The sequence below is a fragment of the Balaenoptera borealis genome, assembly GCF_965194805.1.
Source record: "Balaenoptera borealis genome assembly, chromosome: 21".
In the NCBI taxonomy this organism is placed as follows: domain Eukaryota; kingdom Metazoa; phylum Chordata; class Mammalia; order Artiodactyla; family Balaenopteridae; genus Balaenoptera; species Balaenoptera borealis.
The window spans coordinates 13,104,418-13,119,955 of record NC_138880.1 but is presented as its reverse complement, the minus strand read 5'-3'; the positions used below and the strand labels follow the sequence as shown (position 1 = coordinate 13,119,955).

The 15,538-nt window shown below is 33.9% G+C and overlaps 1 protein-coding gene across 8 annotated transcripts in view; it reads left to right on the top strand.

The window, feature by feature from the left end:
- The window catches only part of WRN (WRN RecQ like helicase), a 125,918-nt gene that overhangs the window by 104,523 nt on the left and 5,857 nt on the right, over positions 1–15,538 (top strand). For 5 of the 8 annotated variants that reach the window (XM_082374930.1, XM_082374927.1, XM_082374925.1 and 2 more), the window contains 7 exons: positions 1,378–1,443; positions 3,130–3,205; positions 3,434–3,546; positions 5,235–5,349; positions 6,291–6,422; positions 8,823–8,985; positions 12,911–13,125. In XM_082374930.1, the coding sequence (XP_082231056.1) occupies positions 1,378–1,443; positions 3,130–3,205; positions 3,434–3,546; positions 5,235–5,349; positions 6,291–6,422; positions 8,823–8,985; positions 12,911–13,125 (880 nt within the window). The remainder of the gene's footprint in view (positions 1–1,377; positions 1,444–3,129; positions 3,206–3,433; positions 3,547–5,234; positions 5,350–6,290; positions 6,423–8,822; positions 8,986–12,910; positions 13,126–15,538) is intronic. The other 3 variants (XM_082374931.1, XM_082374929.1, XM_082374928.1) reach the window with 1 other exon arrangement.

Sequence of the window (15,538 nt, the reverse complement as noted above, 5' to 3'; positions counted from 1 at the left end):
TTGTTGACAGTACCTCATATTTCCTTTTTTTTTAAATTGAAGTATAGTTGATTTACGATATAGTTTCAGGTGTACAGCATAGTGATTCGGTATTCTTACAGATTATACTCCGTTAAAAGTTATTACAAGATAATGGCTGCAATTCCTTGTGCTATAAAATACACCCTTGTTGCTTATATATTTTATATATAGTAGTTTGTATCTTGCAATCCCATACCCCTAATTAGCGCCCCCCCCTTCCCTCTTCCCTTTGGTGGAAAACCTGTGAGTTTTGCATATACATTCATTTGTATTATTTTTTAGATTCCACATACAAGTGATATCATACAGTATTTGCCTTTCTCTTCCTGACTTATTTCACTATGCATAATATTCTCGAGGTCCATCCATGTTGTTGTAAATAGCAGAATTTCATTCTTTTTTATGGCTGAGTAATATTCCATTGTATGTATCTTCTCCATATCTTTTTTATCCATTTGTCTGTTGATGGGCATTTGGGTTGCTTCCATATCTTGACTATTGTAAATAGTGAACATTGAGGTGCATGTATCTTTTTGAATTCGTGTTTTTGTTTTTTCTGGCTATGTACCTAGGAGTGGAATTGCTGGATCGTATGGTAGCTCTATTTTTAGTTTTTTGAGGAATCTCCATACTGTTGTCCACGGTGGTTGCATAAATTTACATTCCCACCAACAGTGCACAAGGGTTCCCTTTTCTCCACACCCTCTCCAGCATTTGTTATTTGTAGACTCTTTGATGATAGCCATTCTGACAGGTATGAGGTTGCCTCCGTATTTCTAAGTGACATGCTTATTAGATTACTATTTTTTTGACTTACCAGTTTTAGAAATTTTCTGTTGACATCCTATAATGGTAAATTAGGGCTTGTCTCCCATATCCCCTTCCTTCATTTATTCTCCATCAATGCCCCCCCCTTCCTTAGAACAAAATTATATTTCAGTTTTTGGTCAAATTAATAATTTGTTTTTACATTATTGTATCTACTCAAATATTTATATAACACTAAGGCAATCTGTGTTATTATGGCCACCACTCTTAATTTTCCTTGATGTTAATAATTCTCTTTTTTATTTACTTGTTTAGTGTTCCTATTACTAACTTTTTTTTTTATAGTAGGTCCTTGTTGGTTATCTTTTTAAAATATAGCAGTGTGTACATGTCAGTCCTAAATTCTGAATCTATCCCTCTCCCCAACCCTTCCCCCCTGGTAACCATAAATTCATTCTCTAAGTCTGTGAGTCTGTTTCTGTTTTGTAAACAAGTTCATTTGTATCACTTTTTTTTTTTTTTTAGATTCCACTTGTAAGCGATATCATAATGATATTGGTCTTTCTCTGTCTGACTTACTTCACTTAGTGTGGAAATCTCCAGGTCCATCCATGTTGCTGCAAATGGCATTATTTCATTGTTTTTAATGGCTGAGTAAGCTATTATTAATTTTTATTTTCTCCTATTTTCAATCTGTTTTTTAAATCATGTATAGCAATCTTTTCTTGATTCACGGTTACAAGATTTCCACTTATCTCTTCAATGATATTCATTATATATTTTGGGTTTTTTTAAAAGATTTTCATGATTTTTCTATCATAATTTATTCCAGACTTACTGAGATTCCTTTTTTTTAAAATAAATTTATTTATTTTTGTTTATTTATTTTTGGCTGCATTGGGTCTTCATTGCTGCGCACGGGCTTTCTCTAGTTGCGGTGAGCGGGAGCTACTCTTCATTGCGGTGCATGGGCTTCTCATTGCGGTGGATTCTCTTGTTGCAGAGCACGGGCTCTAGGCGAGTGGGCTTCAGTAGTTGTGGCACGTGGGCTCAGTAGTTGTGGCTCACAGGCTCTAGAGCACAGGCTCAGTAGTTGTGGCGCAGGGGCTTAGTTGCTCTGCAGCATGTGGGATCTTCCCGGACCAGGGCTCGAACCCATGTTCCCTGCATTGGCAGGCAAATTCTTAACCACTGCACCACCAGGGAAGTCCCTTATTATATATTTTGTACTTTTCTTCTGTGCACTTGTAATAGCATTCATAGGCAAAACATTTTCTAGCAAACATTTTCCACATATTTTTCTGCTTCAGGGATATGTTACACAGAATTTTGCCAGTATATATGATAATAACATTTTTTTTGTGAAATAATTTAACATACCAATTTGCAAATAGTCCATTAGTATAAAGATTTCCATAAATGCTAAGATAAAGGTAAATATCTTATTATTTAAAACAAATTTATAGTTGTCTTGAGTCACCTGATATGACTAGTTCTTTGAACTGGAGTTTTCTTTCCTCATGTTCAAATCTCTTTATTCTAGTTATAAAATCTGATAATTGTAAAAATGAAGTGTTACTTTACACTGTAAATTTTTAATTCTTGAAACAGGGAAATTTATAAACATTTCTTATACATCAAACATGTTCTTCTCTTTCCCCCCCAAAAGCAGAAATTTATTTAAATTTGACACCTTTTACATAGGCTATTCTATACAATTTCATTTTTATAACTTTTCCTCTTTATAATTAATTTATCCGTGAAATTGCCCCTTGTAGAACCTGGTTTTCTATCTAGTTTGCTGCCTTGCCCCTTTCATACCATGTTAATTGCTAATTGGGTGTTTTAAATTCTTCTTTCGAGGAGTCAAAGGCAAAATTACTCCTTTTGGCTTATTTTTTTAGTTTGATTTTGAAGAAAAATGTGAATAATTTGATTAATTCCATGCTAATGTTCCTCAACAGCCAAAAAATAGTGCTATCACAAGAAGAGTTATAGATTGTATCATTCTTGGTTAGAAAAAATTTTACTTTGGTATAGATAAGGAGTATTTTCTTTCAAAGTATTTGATTGATGAGGAGGAGGCAAATGCTGTGCTTAATTGCACCAATTTTGTGATTGACTCAAATCATAGTTTTAACTTTACCTATATAATGAATGTATTTGATACAAAATGTTTAAAATCTAGGCTGTCATTTAAGTAACAGTTGCCTTACTGGTATTGTGACAAATAAATGTTAATATTGATTGGGAAAGGTATTCTCATTTTGGGGGCAAAATAAAAAGTGAACTTGGAGAAAGAAAAGCTTTTTATTATTTCTTTTCTTTTAAATGTTTTAGCATCATGGTGCCATCACCAGGAAAATACTACAAGTCCTCAGAACCTGTTATTTCAGCTGAAGAGCAGGAGACTCAGGTATGGCTTTTGTAAAAAGGCAGTTAGTTTTTGAGACGATAGTTACGAGTCTATGCATGCTTAAAATTCTCTTGCCAGTATTTTAAAAATTGTTCTTTAGCTAAGAGTCTAAGATACAGTTCATTTTTCATCCTAAGGGGGAAATGTAATATCTGAAGCTCTAACAATAAAGGGCTGGATTTTTCTAAGTACATTTAAACAAATGTTGTTTCTTTGCTTTTCGTTCAGACTACATTATACGGCAAATTGGTGGAAGCTAGGCAGAAACATGCCAATAAAATGAATGTTCCTCCAGCTATTCTGGCAACAAATAAGATACTGGTGGATATGGCCAAAATGAGGTAAACTATTTGCATATTTCTAACTTATTTTCTTCTAACATAATAGATTTGTAAAATACATCATTTAGCGATAATATGACTATGGCTCCAGCAGTCACATCCAAGAGGTGGCTCCCAAATCTCCCGTGTTGCTGCCAATGATCTGTTTCTTCACTGAGCTTTAGTCCCACATGAAACCAACTGTTTTCAGCAATCAGATCCAGTGTATATAAAATCTAACTCACTACCCACCAACCCTCCTTACATGCATTTCATGCAAATGCCAAAACTCTTCCTTCTGAATTCCTTATTTTTGTTAGTCATACTATCATGTTCCTAGTCACGCCTGTTTAATACCTCTGATATTACTTTTACTCTTCTAACATATATCCCCATCTTTCTCTTATTATATAGTTTTTAGACTTTTTCATTTCAGTGTTCCTTCTGTGTCTGTCTATGCTTTTCTTCCTTTTTTTAGTGACACCATGGTAGTTCAGACCATTACCCTTGGACTGTTGCAAAAGCCTCTAACTAGTTACTCTTTCTTCAGCCTCTCTCTCTCTCTCTGTTTCATCTGATATATGAATACCAAATTAATCTTTATCCTGTTGTACTTCTGCTTAACTAGTTTCCCACTGTCTTAACTTATTTAGCTCACAATTCAAGGCCTTCCATTTATGAACTTAAACCTTCTTTTCCATCTGAGTCACAGAATTTTAATGCTTAATCTTGCCTAGATTGTTTACCATTTGTTTAAGTCTCCTTTTCAACTTCCATATACTTATTTACAATGTTGCTTCTGACTTGTAGTTTCCTTGATTTCCCAAAACACCTATTAGGAAATCCTTTAAGATCTGGCTTTATTGTTATTTGCTCCATGAAGCCTTCCATGTTCTTATCAGCAAAGTGATTCCTCTGTGGAATCATAAAGGACTTTTAAATGTAAATTTAAAAGATGGTTCTATGGCACTTATTACATAATGCTTTATTTATTTTTTTGTTATTACTGGTATTCATGTATATGTGTCTTCTAGATTTTAAACTCTGTGATGAAGATGTTATATTCCTCATCTTTTTGTGTTTTCCAAAGCACCTAGCCCAACGCCTAATAATCACTAGGTGGTCAATAAATATTTAGAAGAAATTATTTCCAAAGAATTGTTGCTTGGTAATTGTACTCATCTTGTATACTTCCTTTTCAAAAATTGTTTCTGTTGCTAAATTTCATTCAAGAGATGTTACTTTAGAGAAGAATTTTCTAATAATGTTACATAGTGCATATATCTTATAATAATTATTTCATTAAAATAAATATTCAAAGACCACATTTTAATATTCAGTGAAGATATTTAAAGGAAAAGGAGTAATCATTAAATTGGCAGATTTTTAGAAAGCAGACATCAGACATTCTCTTCATATTGGACACAATAAGAAATATTAAAAGCCTGAAGTAGTTAGTTAGCAAGTTTATTGTTACAGGTAAAAACTTTGTAAATAATGAATGAGATTTTCTTCTGAGTTTCTTAGCCTCTTAGTTGTCCTCTAAGAATCATAAAACACAATTACTTGTTTTATACATTGTTTTTGGTTGCTGGAAAAAAATCCATGTTTATTGAGTGTCAGTATTGAAGCTAAATATCTATCAGCTGTGTTGCTGGAGTGGTAACGTTTCAGTGGTTTCTTGACTTTTTAATTTTTTTAAACGACAGACCTACTACAGTTGAAAATGTGAAAAGGATCGATGGTGTTTCTGAAGGCAAAGCTACAATGTTGGCCCCTGTGTTGGAAGTCATCAAACATTTCTGTCAAATAAATAGTCTTCAGGTAAAACACTATGGTTTGCAGGACCTCTGAGAGAATAAACTTTTTTTGACGATTACAAAACACCCTTCAAAAGCAGCACTTTTCATTTCCATGCTGGACACTTAGAAAATGAATCAGATAGTTTCTATAGTAAATCAGTTATAAAAACATGTTAGTTACCTATTTTTTTTAATTGAAGTATAGTTGACTTACAATATTATATTAGTTTCAGATGTACAACATAGTGATTCAGTATTTTTATATATTATACTCTATTTAAAGTTATTATAAAATATTGGCTATATGCCCTGTGCTGTACATTACATCCTTGTAACTTATTTGTTTTATACCCAGTAGTTTGTACCTCTTAACTCCCTTCCCCTATCTTGCCCCTTCCTCCACCTCTCTCCCCACTGATAATCACTAGTTACCTCATTTTTAAGATGATTCTGAAGTAATAGTTGTCAAACCTGCTTATGTCTGTTTATTTTGTTGAGAGGTTTTGTTTTTAAATCTGAATAAGTACTGTATTTTAGGCAAAGAAATTATTTTACTTTCAAATGTAGATAGAAATTAAAGCTTCATTCAATTATTTACTATTCACTTCCAGGGGATTAGGGGACTAATTTAGAGGCAGAGTGGTCCACATTATAGTTCATTTTTAGTCCCTCTTATTGGCTTAAAGGGAAGACTAGGAATTTCTAGTTTTACAACCATGTTTGTAATTACAAATATTTTATTCAAAACTTATTCCCTCTAGCCTTATTTTACCTTTTAAAATCAATATGTAAAAAATAAAAAAAACTTTTTGAGCTCCTCATAAAAAGGGAATTTGGGGCTGTTCCTTAGAGGTTTTATTTGTGTTATTTTTTTCCCTAATAGCTAATGATCATGTTGATATTCTATCAGTCATTATATTGATATTATTTTTGATCATTTGTGCTACATTTAAAATTTTGTAGACAGACCTCTTTTCAAGTACAAAACCACAAGAAGAACAGAAGAAAAGTCTGGTGGTGAAAAATAAAGCAAGCTCACTTTCACAGTCTGCAGCCATCACATATTCTTTATTCCAAGAAAAGAAAATGTGTTTGGTAAGTGTTACTTTCAAGTTAGAGGGAATTTTTAAATTTATCTAAACGTGTTTTATCAGCTTTTCAATATCAAAGTTGAGACTTGGGATAAATTTCTTCTAATTCTACAGTATTTTATGTTGTTTCATTTTATAATTAATTTTAGAACAGAATGTCATTTGCTTTTTCTGCTAAGCCCTTTTCTGTTAATTAAGTAAAAACAGCAAGTATAGTTTGACCATGATTATCCTATAGAGGTTGTATCAGAGGTACTGATAAACACATTTATAGCTTAGGGATATTGGAGCAGCCATATTTTAAGACTCCATTTTTTTTAATGGGATTAATAGTTAAAAAACTATTACTGTATGTACTGATAAGAGGTAATCTCCAAGATACATTGTTAAGTAAAAAAAGGAAGATGCATAGCACTGTGGAAAACATACATAAATATGTATGTATATATATTTGCATGCTTATATATTCACATATCCTTGGGTATGTATACAAAAGTGCATAGAATATCTCTGAAGGATGTCGAAGAAGCTAGAAATAAGTTAAAAAAAATAACAAACTTGCTTTTCACTCTATCTTCTCTAGTGTAATGTTCTGTTTTTTTTTAACCATGTCTGCTTGATGCTCTTTAAAAAAAATCTGATTACTGTGAAAAATGGCCATACTTAATGTTTCTTCATTGTTTTGGCATAAGTCCTTAAGGCTGTTGAGATTTTTTAAATATACAAAATGAAGAGGATATCTTAGTGGAATAAGGACAGAATGAGGCTTCCAGCTAAGTTTCACTAATTTGCATTCCTGTCCTCTGATGTTAAATTGGTTTAGATTAGGCTGTATGGTCCAGGGCCTGCTTTTCCTGTTCTCTGTGTCTCCATCCACTAGGCTATGGTACACACTCTCTATTCTGGTTAATATCCAATATAAATAAGAATAAACAGTCCATAGCTTATCTTAGTCACTTAATATATGTTCTACTTACATAGCCAAACTCCTTAATTAAAAGTACAAAAGCCATTACACAAAGAACCAAATAATTCCATTGAACTATTTTTGAAACATATTACATGATAAATAGGAATTTTAAGTTCAGTCTCTTATTTAAACAGTAACTTACATGTACATGTTAAACATGCTTGTATGTACACAATTTGACCAAATATGTATGGTATAACTATATAATTACTAAGAAAATACGGAATAGCCTCCAAATTTTTAAAATAAATTGTATTCTCATACTTAGCCAGGATATGAAGTTTCATGTATTATATTACATATTCATGGATAAAAATGTGAAGAGTGGTATATCTTCGTGTCTTTTGCTATTGTTTGGTTGTATATTATTGTGAAATATTGTGGTGTAATAATCTGTACTTCCCAGGAGTCTGAGGGGGTCTTGCCAGTTAACTGCAAAATTAAACATGCCTAAGGACTAATTAATCAGGAGGAATAATACAATTAGTTTTAGGTAATACGATGCCTGGTATCAAATAACCCTGATATTATGCACACATGGTACACATCTTCTAGTAGAAAAAGTGTAGACATTTAGTGAAAGTAACTTAAAACCTTCCTTTGAAGGATGAAAGTATTGCTTTAAATGCTCTATCTTGTGAAAATATCAGCATTCATACAAATACAGTCCAAATTCAGACTTTCAAGGTGTGCTAAAAAAGAGTTTCATGAAATAATTTAGAGCTGAGTGACTAAACTTTCTGAATGTTTAAAAGAATGTTTTATCTAACAGACATCTTAAATGGATTTGGAGCTACATTTGTTTAAAAGCTACATAAATATGTAACAGTGTCCTTAATTTAGCACAATTCATGTTAAATTCAATGCTAGGCAAATGATGACAGCCACTTGTAAATTGTTATTATTATTTTATGAATAGAGCCAATTTAAAGCACTTTTTAAACTCTTCTTGAGAACCTTTTCTAGAGTACATTTGGAGCCTTATGTTATTGCTAAGCATTTTACGATTTGTCTTCCTGGAAATTCATGTAACTGAAGTACCGTGTGTTATTTCAAGTATATACATTATTGGGTCACAGTTTACTGTATTTTTAAAAGGTTGTGGCAGCTATTAGACTTACGTAGAATGACTACTCTCTGTCACTAATAGGTTTTTAAGGTGAATAATTACAGAGGGATGAGGATTGATTTCTTAGCTAAACCTGGGTGATTTTGCTTTATTCAATATAATAAGTATAAAAAGTAGCACCTGTGGAGTTCTAGCATGTGAGTCATTTTAAAGAATTAGTTAAAATGAGAAATTTAAATGAAGGTTTAGTCCACTGTTTATTCTCAGTGAACATTTACTACCTGAAGGTTTTGGACCTTGTATTTCTATACAGTACAGTGGAAACTTCAAAAAACTCACTGGTTGTTTTGCTGCTATTTCTCTAGAAGAGTGTAGCTGAGAACAGGATTCTGCCTCTCTCAGCAGTTGGCATGCACTTGTCCCAAGCGGTGCAAGCTGGCTACCCACTCGATATGGAGCGAGCAGGTCTGACTCCAGAGATTCAGAAGATTATTGCTGATGTTATCCGAAACCCTCCCATCAACTCAGGTGATAACCATGACCCTCGTCTGCAGCCTTAATGACTTGAGTCATTGAACCCAGATGAAGTAAACAAGCAATCCACTAATATTTTTCACTCTGATCGCATTAACCCTTTATGCTACTATGAAAACTTTACTTTTGTAATGCTTTTTATTGTTTTAAAAAAACAATCTTTCTTCCCATTATCACTCAGAGAAAAGTCTGAGTCTGAGAAATTCTTGCTTTTTTTTTTCAGCTTCAGGTTACAACTTCCACACCCATCCCCCAAACAGTGCTCTTTCATCCTTTTCTAATTTCTACTTCATCACTTGAAAAAAACACGGATTCTTTCCCCATAGCTCACTGACTCTTAGCTTTTTTCTGTATCTTTCTGATTCCCTGTCACTGGTTTCACCTAAGTAGCCTTTCTCATCAATACAGTCAATAGTGTCAGGCACTGTGGCGTTGAAGGGATGGACTGAGTTCTCTTGGGCCCCTTGTAGAAGGGTTTCCTCCTGTCACTTTGCTACAGAACCTCAACTGTGCTCATGGAGATCAAGCCCCTTTGTTTACCTTGCAGAAAATTTTAAAATATGCCTATTTTAAAATTATGATCCCTTTTTTACAGAAGTAAAGATGAGGTGGATTTGAAGGATTTTCACACCCTAAATGTACAGATGTAAACTAGGTGTGTTGTAATTCAATAAATCTGATAAATTTTTCTGGACTGTTAGGACAGAGCAGTGGACATACAAAAAGCCTTATCTCCAAAGCTGCAGTGCAAATAGTTAAACTTTTTATTACCTCAAATTCTTTCCCACTCAGGAACAAGTATACAGTTCTCCCCCCAAATTTAGAAATAAGGGAAAACAGATCACAATTAATACTATACTTAACTGATCAGAACAAAGGTACTTAAGTCACCTTCAAAGGCAGCATTAATTCTAGGCTTGAGCAAGACTTGACTGAAGGATGCCTCCATCTCTCCTTCCATTGCTCAACCTTGGAGGCAAGGAGAGAGACGGAGGCAAGTTTGGGCAGTGGTCCTCTAAGTTAGTTCCAGGAAACCGAAGTTTCTCTTTTTACTATACCATGTTAAAGTTGTACTGCCAACTATTTAAAGGAAAGAAATATGCAATTTCTAATCCTGGTCAATGAGACTTCCAAGTGTTTTCAGGGCCTGTTGATAGCTTATGTCAAGATCTTATTTGAGGGAGATACCTTAACAACTAATTCTGCTTCTGTATCACAGCTTTCTGGTTATGATTTGATTTCCCATGTAGGTCTGTCTATAGGGAAAATATGCTCTAGTCTTGCTAATCTGGGTACTTATCTATATGATAGTTGTGAATTCATAACTGGAAATTAATGAATTGGCATTTTGTGAGCTTGGTTAATGTGGCTCTATTAAGGTTAAAGTAGGTTTGTAAATCTGAAAACGTGAGGGCCAAATCCTGTACTGGGATAAAATATCCAAGGTCACTTAGCTGTGAGTCATCTTGTGAGGAAGCTAGCCAGCTCTCCTGGTCACTCTCCAGTCTTTCTAACTTCAGCAGCCATTTTACTAGAAATTAAGGAAGAGGAAGGACCACAGTAATTAATTGCAGGGTTAGAATTGGGATTGTATAAAACCTCTCTTTCTCCAATGCAGAATGAAATAGTATTTTAGAGGAAGTCAGAGACTCAGATGCCTTCTTAATTTTAATACCCTAGAATTATTTTTTCCTTTATGTATGTATTATCTCTCAGGATTTAGAGAAAGATATATCTTTTTTATTTATGTATTTATTTATTTTATTTTTGGCAGTGTTGGGTCTTCGTTTCTGTGCGAGGGCTTTCTCTAGTTGTGGCAAGCGGGGGCCACTCTTCATCGCGGTGCGCGGGCCTCTCACTATCACGGCCTCCCCCCTTTTTTTTTTTTTTTTTAAACTTTGGGTTTATTTATTTATTTACTTATTTATTTATGGCTGTGTTGGGTCTTCGTTTCTGTGCGAGGGCTTTCTCTAGTTGCGGCAAGCGGGGGCCACTCTTCATCGCCGTGCGCGGGCCTCTCATTATCGCGGCCTCTCTTGTTGCGGAGCACAGGCTCCAGACGCGCAGGCTCAGTAATTGTGGCTCACGGGCCTAGTTGCTCCGCGGCATGTGGGATCTTCCCAGACCAGGGCTCGAACCTGTGTCCCCTGCACCGGCAGGCAGATTCTCAACCACTGCGCCACCAGGGAAGCCCTATCACGGCCTCTCTTGTTGCGGAGCACAGGCTCCAGACGCGCAGGCTCAGTAGTTGTGGCTCACAGGTCCAGTTGCTCCGCGTGGGATCTTCCCAGACTAGGGCTCAAGCCCGTGTCCCCTGCATTGGCAGGCAGATTCTCAACCACTGCGCCAGCAGGGAAGCCCCAGAGAAAGATATATCTTTGACGAGCTGTTTGGTAGTATGCAGTATTCTCTGAAAGAGTTTGTGCACTTTTTTTCCCTTTTTCCTGTTGTCTTTACTATTATACACTGAGTATAGCAAATAAATTTTCATTCAGTTAAATATTAAATTGAAATTCCAAAGAACAATGGAATTTAAGTTATACTTCTTAAACACTTACTTCATCTTTCTGTCAATACACTGTATATAGGTTGTACAAATAATACGAAAAAATATATTATTGTAATTTTCTTCCAAAGCCAAAATTGAGAAAGATAAATATCATGAGCTCTAAACTTTATTTCTTTTGATTGTATGGTTATAGTCTGTAATATATCATTTATTGATGTGAAATTTTATTTTTGAATTCTTATTTTTCCTTGATAAAATACTATTTGTTGTCTTACTGGAGGAAACATTGTTGAGTTATAAATTATAATAAGAAATGAAGATATCCATGCCACACTAATGATTCAGATATGGTATTTCATCTTTTACTTAACTGTAGCCATATCACATAATTTGGTGTTTTAATGAACAAGTTTGTTGGCATTTAAATTTTGCACAATCTTGGATTGAGAATTTTCTATAGTTTATTATGGCATAATCTTAATCTTAAAAATAGAGTATTTGTGAATTGAGAAATTATATCTATTATTTTCGTGCTATCTTATTTGCTAAGTAGGTTTTGTCCTTGTAACAATATTTTAAGGAATTCTGTACCTTTTTATTCTTTTAGTTTTTTCCATGTTTACCTGACTTTAAGCTTCCTTTATGGAGTTGAGAGTCTAACTATGCTTAATAATAAATGAGGCAGAGTATTTAATGAGGTACCTGGCAAGTATTTTTAATAATTTTGTTCTTTCATTCTTTATGTGCATGTAACTAGAAAATTAAGGGTGGCTTCCAAGGGACCTGCCACAAAAGTAGGGGTAATATGATCTCTTTTAAGCACTGAAGGAGTGCAGGCGGTACTCATTATTTCACTCTCCAATAGATATTTTCAGGACTTACTTGTGTGGGAAGTTAGGGCAAATAAGATCTGAAAATAAAATCTATCTTTCCCAGAAAACTTATTTAAATAATAGGCATTTTAAATAGTTGATGTGTTTTGTTATGCTTCGATAGCCATTGAAAGAATCCTTTTTATTAGCATCTTATTTACAAGTATGATTAGCTTCTATTTTAAGGATAAATTATTTTCAAAAAATTAACTTATAATTGATATTTGGAATTTCTTTGGATGGTGGTTTTGATTCTCAGGGCAGCCCTCAAAAGACGGTTTGAAACAAAAGTTAAGCAGAGTTGATAGCCTGACCTGACTATGGGTCTTGGAGGCAGGGGTGCAGGTGGTGCAGGAGTGAGGGGACATGTTTTACTCTATTTCTGTTCTGTAAGGGGATAGGCATTTGAAAGAGGGACATTTTCTTTGGCCACCTTCCTCCTTCCTTTCTACAAAACATGTCACTATTTACAGCTCATAGGTTTTCTGCAGTGTTCTGTGTAATTTATTTTTAAATCTTTGTTTTTCATCCTTTACAGATATAAATAAAATTAAACTAATTAGAATGTATGTTCCTGAAAACATTGACACGTACCTTATCTACATGGCAATTGATATCCTGGAAAAAGATTGCGACAACAGGATGCTATGCCAATCTTCATGTGATTCCAACAAAAAGAGATGTTTCCCTAACTCTGAAGAGAGCTGTTCAAATTCTAAGAGAAGCAGGGAAGAAGTGGGCACTAATACCAAGGTGTTAATTATATGTAGAATTTTCATATAGTGTCAGATTGTTCAATTTGCATATCTTAATACCAGAATGCTGTATTTTTTGAACTGTTATAAATTCTGATAGAAGGTTACTTTTTAGATAATCTTGGTGCTGTACTTCCGTTGCTTTTCATAAATCCGATCTGAGAAAAGAGATTTTTAAACACCGGGAAAAGAGGAATATAGTCCATCTATTTAGCTTATTGTATGGGAATGTCAGCTTAAATTTTACCTCTACCTTATATTGACTATATAGTCTGGAAATTCTCTTTCTTTCATGGATATATTTAATATTGGCTGTAAGCATATGGTAGTTTATGTGGTTAATGAAAATAAAACCAAATTCTATGATATATACCTCCCCAGATATTGGAATTTGTCTATCATTCTGTTACTCCTCAGTCTCTGTTCCTGTTACATTGAATCTCTCAGGTACAAGGATAATTGTTGCTCATGGTCCTGGCCATATCCCAGTGCACTTTTGCATGATCAGAGAAAGACCATGAGTTTAGTATTATTTTTACATGGTATATTTTATTAAAATCAAATGCTTTGAATATTATTGCTCTGTGTGTTATATGAGATAAATAAATAGTAATCAGAGAATAACTATTCTTTGACATTGTGACTCTACTAAATGATTGCAAAGACTTGAAAATTTGACCTTTAATATCTTCCAGGTCTAAAGTTCCATGATAAAAGTTTGTGAAAATTATAATTAACTCAAAAATTACTTTGGTTCCTAGATGATAAATTCAGCATGGTGGTAGGTGGTTGCTACTAGTTATATTAGAGAATTAGGGACTTTATTTCAGTTCTAAGTAATCTTTATAGGATTTCCAACAGTTAAACTCCTTTTCTCAATAGCTTAAAAAGTAAGAGGAACTGATCTTTTAAAATTCTGTCCTTCATTTAGATTTGTATATAGTCATGTACTAGATAACCTAATGAAATTTGATTAACTGGAATTCTTTACATTATTTTGGCAATTGAATTAGCTATAAGAAGGGCATTACTAACACACCACTGTAAAGCAATTATACTCCAATAAAGATGTTAAATTAAAAGGGCATTAAAGGAGATATACGTTGGGCAGGTGGTAGTGAAATTTGGCTGCTATTCCCAGCCTTTTATTTCTGAAATCTATACCAGGTGCCTAAGACCTTATTTTTTCCCAACTGTTATCTGTCAATAGGAAAAGGTATAACTTGTTATTTTTCCTGAATATTGAAGCACATTTATAGTGAAATACTGTTTTAACCACACATTAATATTATTGCTTTCCTCCTATTGAAATAACATCATATTCTGAAAAAAGAGTGGGGGTGTTTTGGGGGGGTGGGTATTTAAGTGGGTGGAAATTAAGCCTACCGGATTCAGCCTTTTCTTTTTCCCCATTTAGGGGGACAAGAATATTGGGGCTAGGAAGTAGATTAAGGGGTGAGTGAGCCAGCCAAAGTGTTTTTCTTTTGTCTGCCTTCCAGTATAGAAAGCTACTCTGAACACTGTAGAGTCTGTTGGAGGCCTGGTTTCGGGATCCTTCACATGTTAGTTAACATTCATCTTCTCTACTGACCTGGGTTGTATCCCTTAGTCTATTTCATCTTATGATTATGAGGTTTCTAATAAAAAGTAATGTCACAACAGATTCTTCTTATTAGTTGATCCATTGTTAGGTTTACATCTGTTGTGACTGCAGTTAAGATAGAAGCTCAATCATGCCTACGTTTACTGGAGGAAGATTATGTCTTGATAATGGTAGTTCTGATTCGATATACGAAGGTACACAGTGGATTCTTTAAATATGTAGTTTTTTTTTTTAATTTCTGGAAAGTGTTCTTAAATTGTAGATTTTAAATTTTTGTTTATTTCAGGAAGTTTTTAAAAATTTTACTTTTTAGTATTTTTGTCCCATTGCTTTGTAGTTCTCCTTAACGGACTTCTGCTCTCTATATGTTGGACCTTCTTTACTGAGCTACAATATCTGTCACTTCTCATGAATTCTTTTTGGCTTTTCATTTCTCTTTAAATTAAACTTTCCTTCTTTTTCACCTTCTATTTCTGTTTGGACACAATCTGTTGTATTTATTGCTATGTTCCTTATAGTTTAATATTCACTTCTATAATTTTTTCTTTTATTTCTATTTCTTTCCAGAGCTTTTCCCCTCACTTTTGAATTTTTCTGATTTTAATTTATGATGTTTGTTTTGAATTATTTTCTTAACGTTTTTCAGCTCATTTTAGGAGGTTACAGTTTTCTATATCTTAGCAAGTCGGTGTCAGATTTGACCTTCATAACTTCCTGTTGCTCCTTTTTGTGTGAAATTAGTTTCCCTGCACTTTCAAAAGACGGCATGCTTCAGGATAGTTTTTCCAAGTTCCCAGAGCTTTCCTGT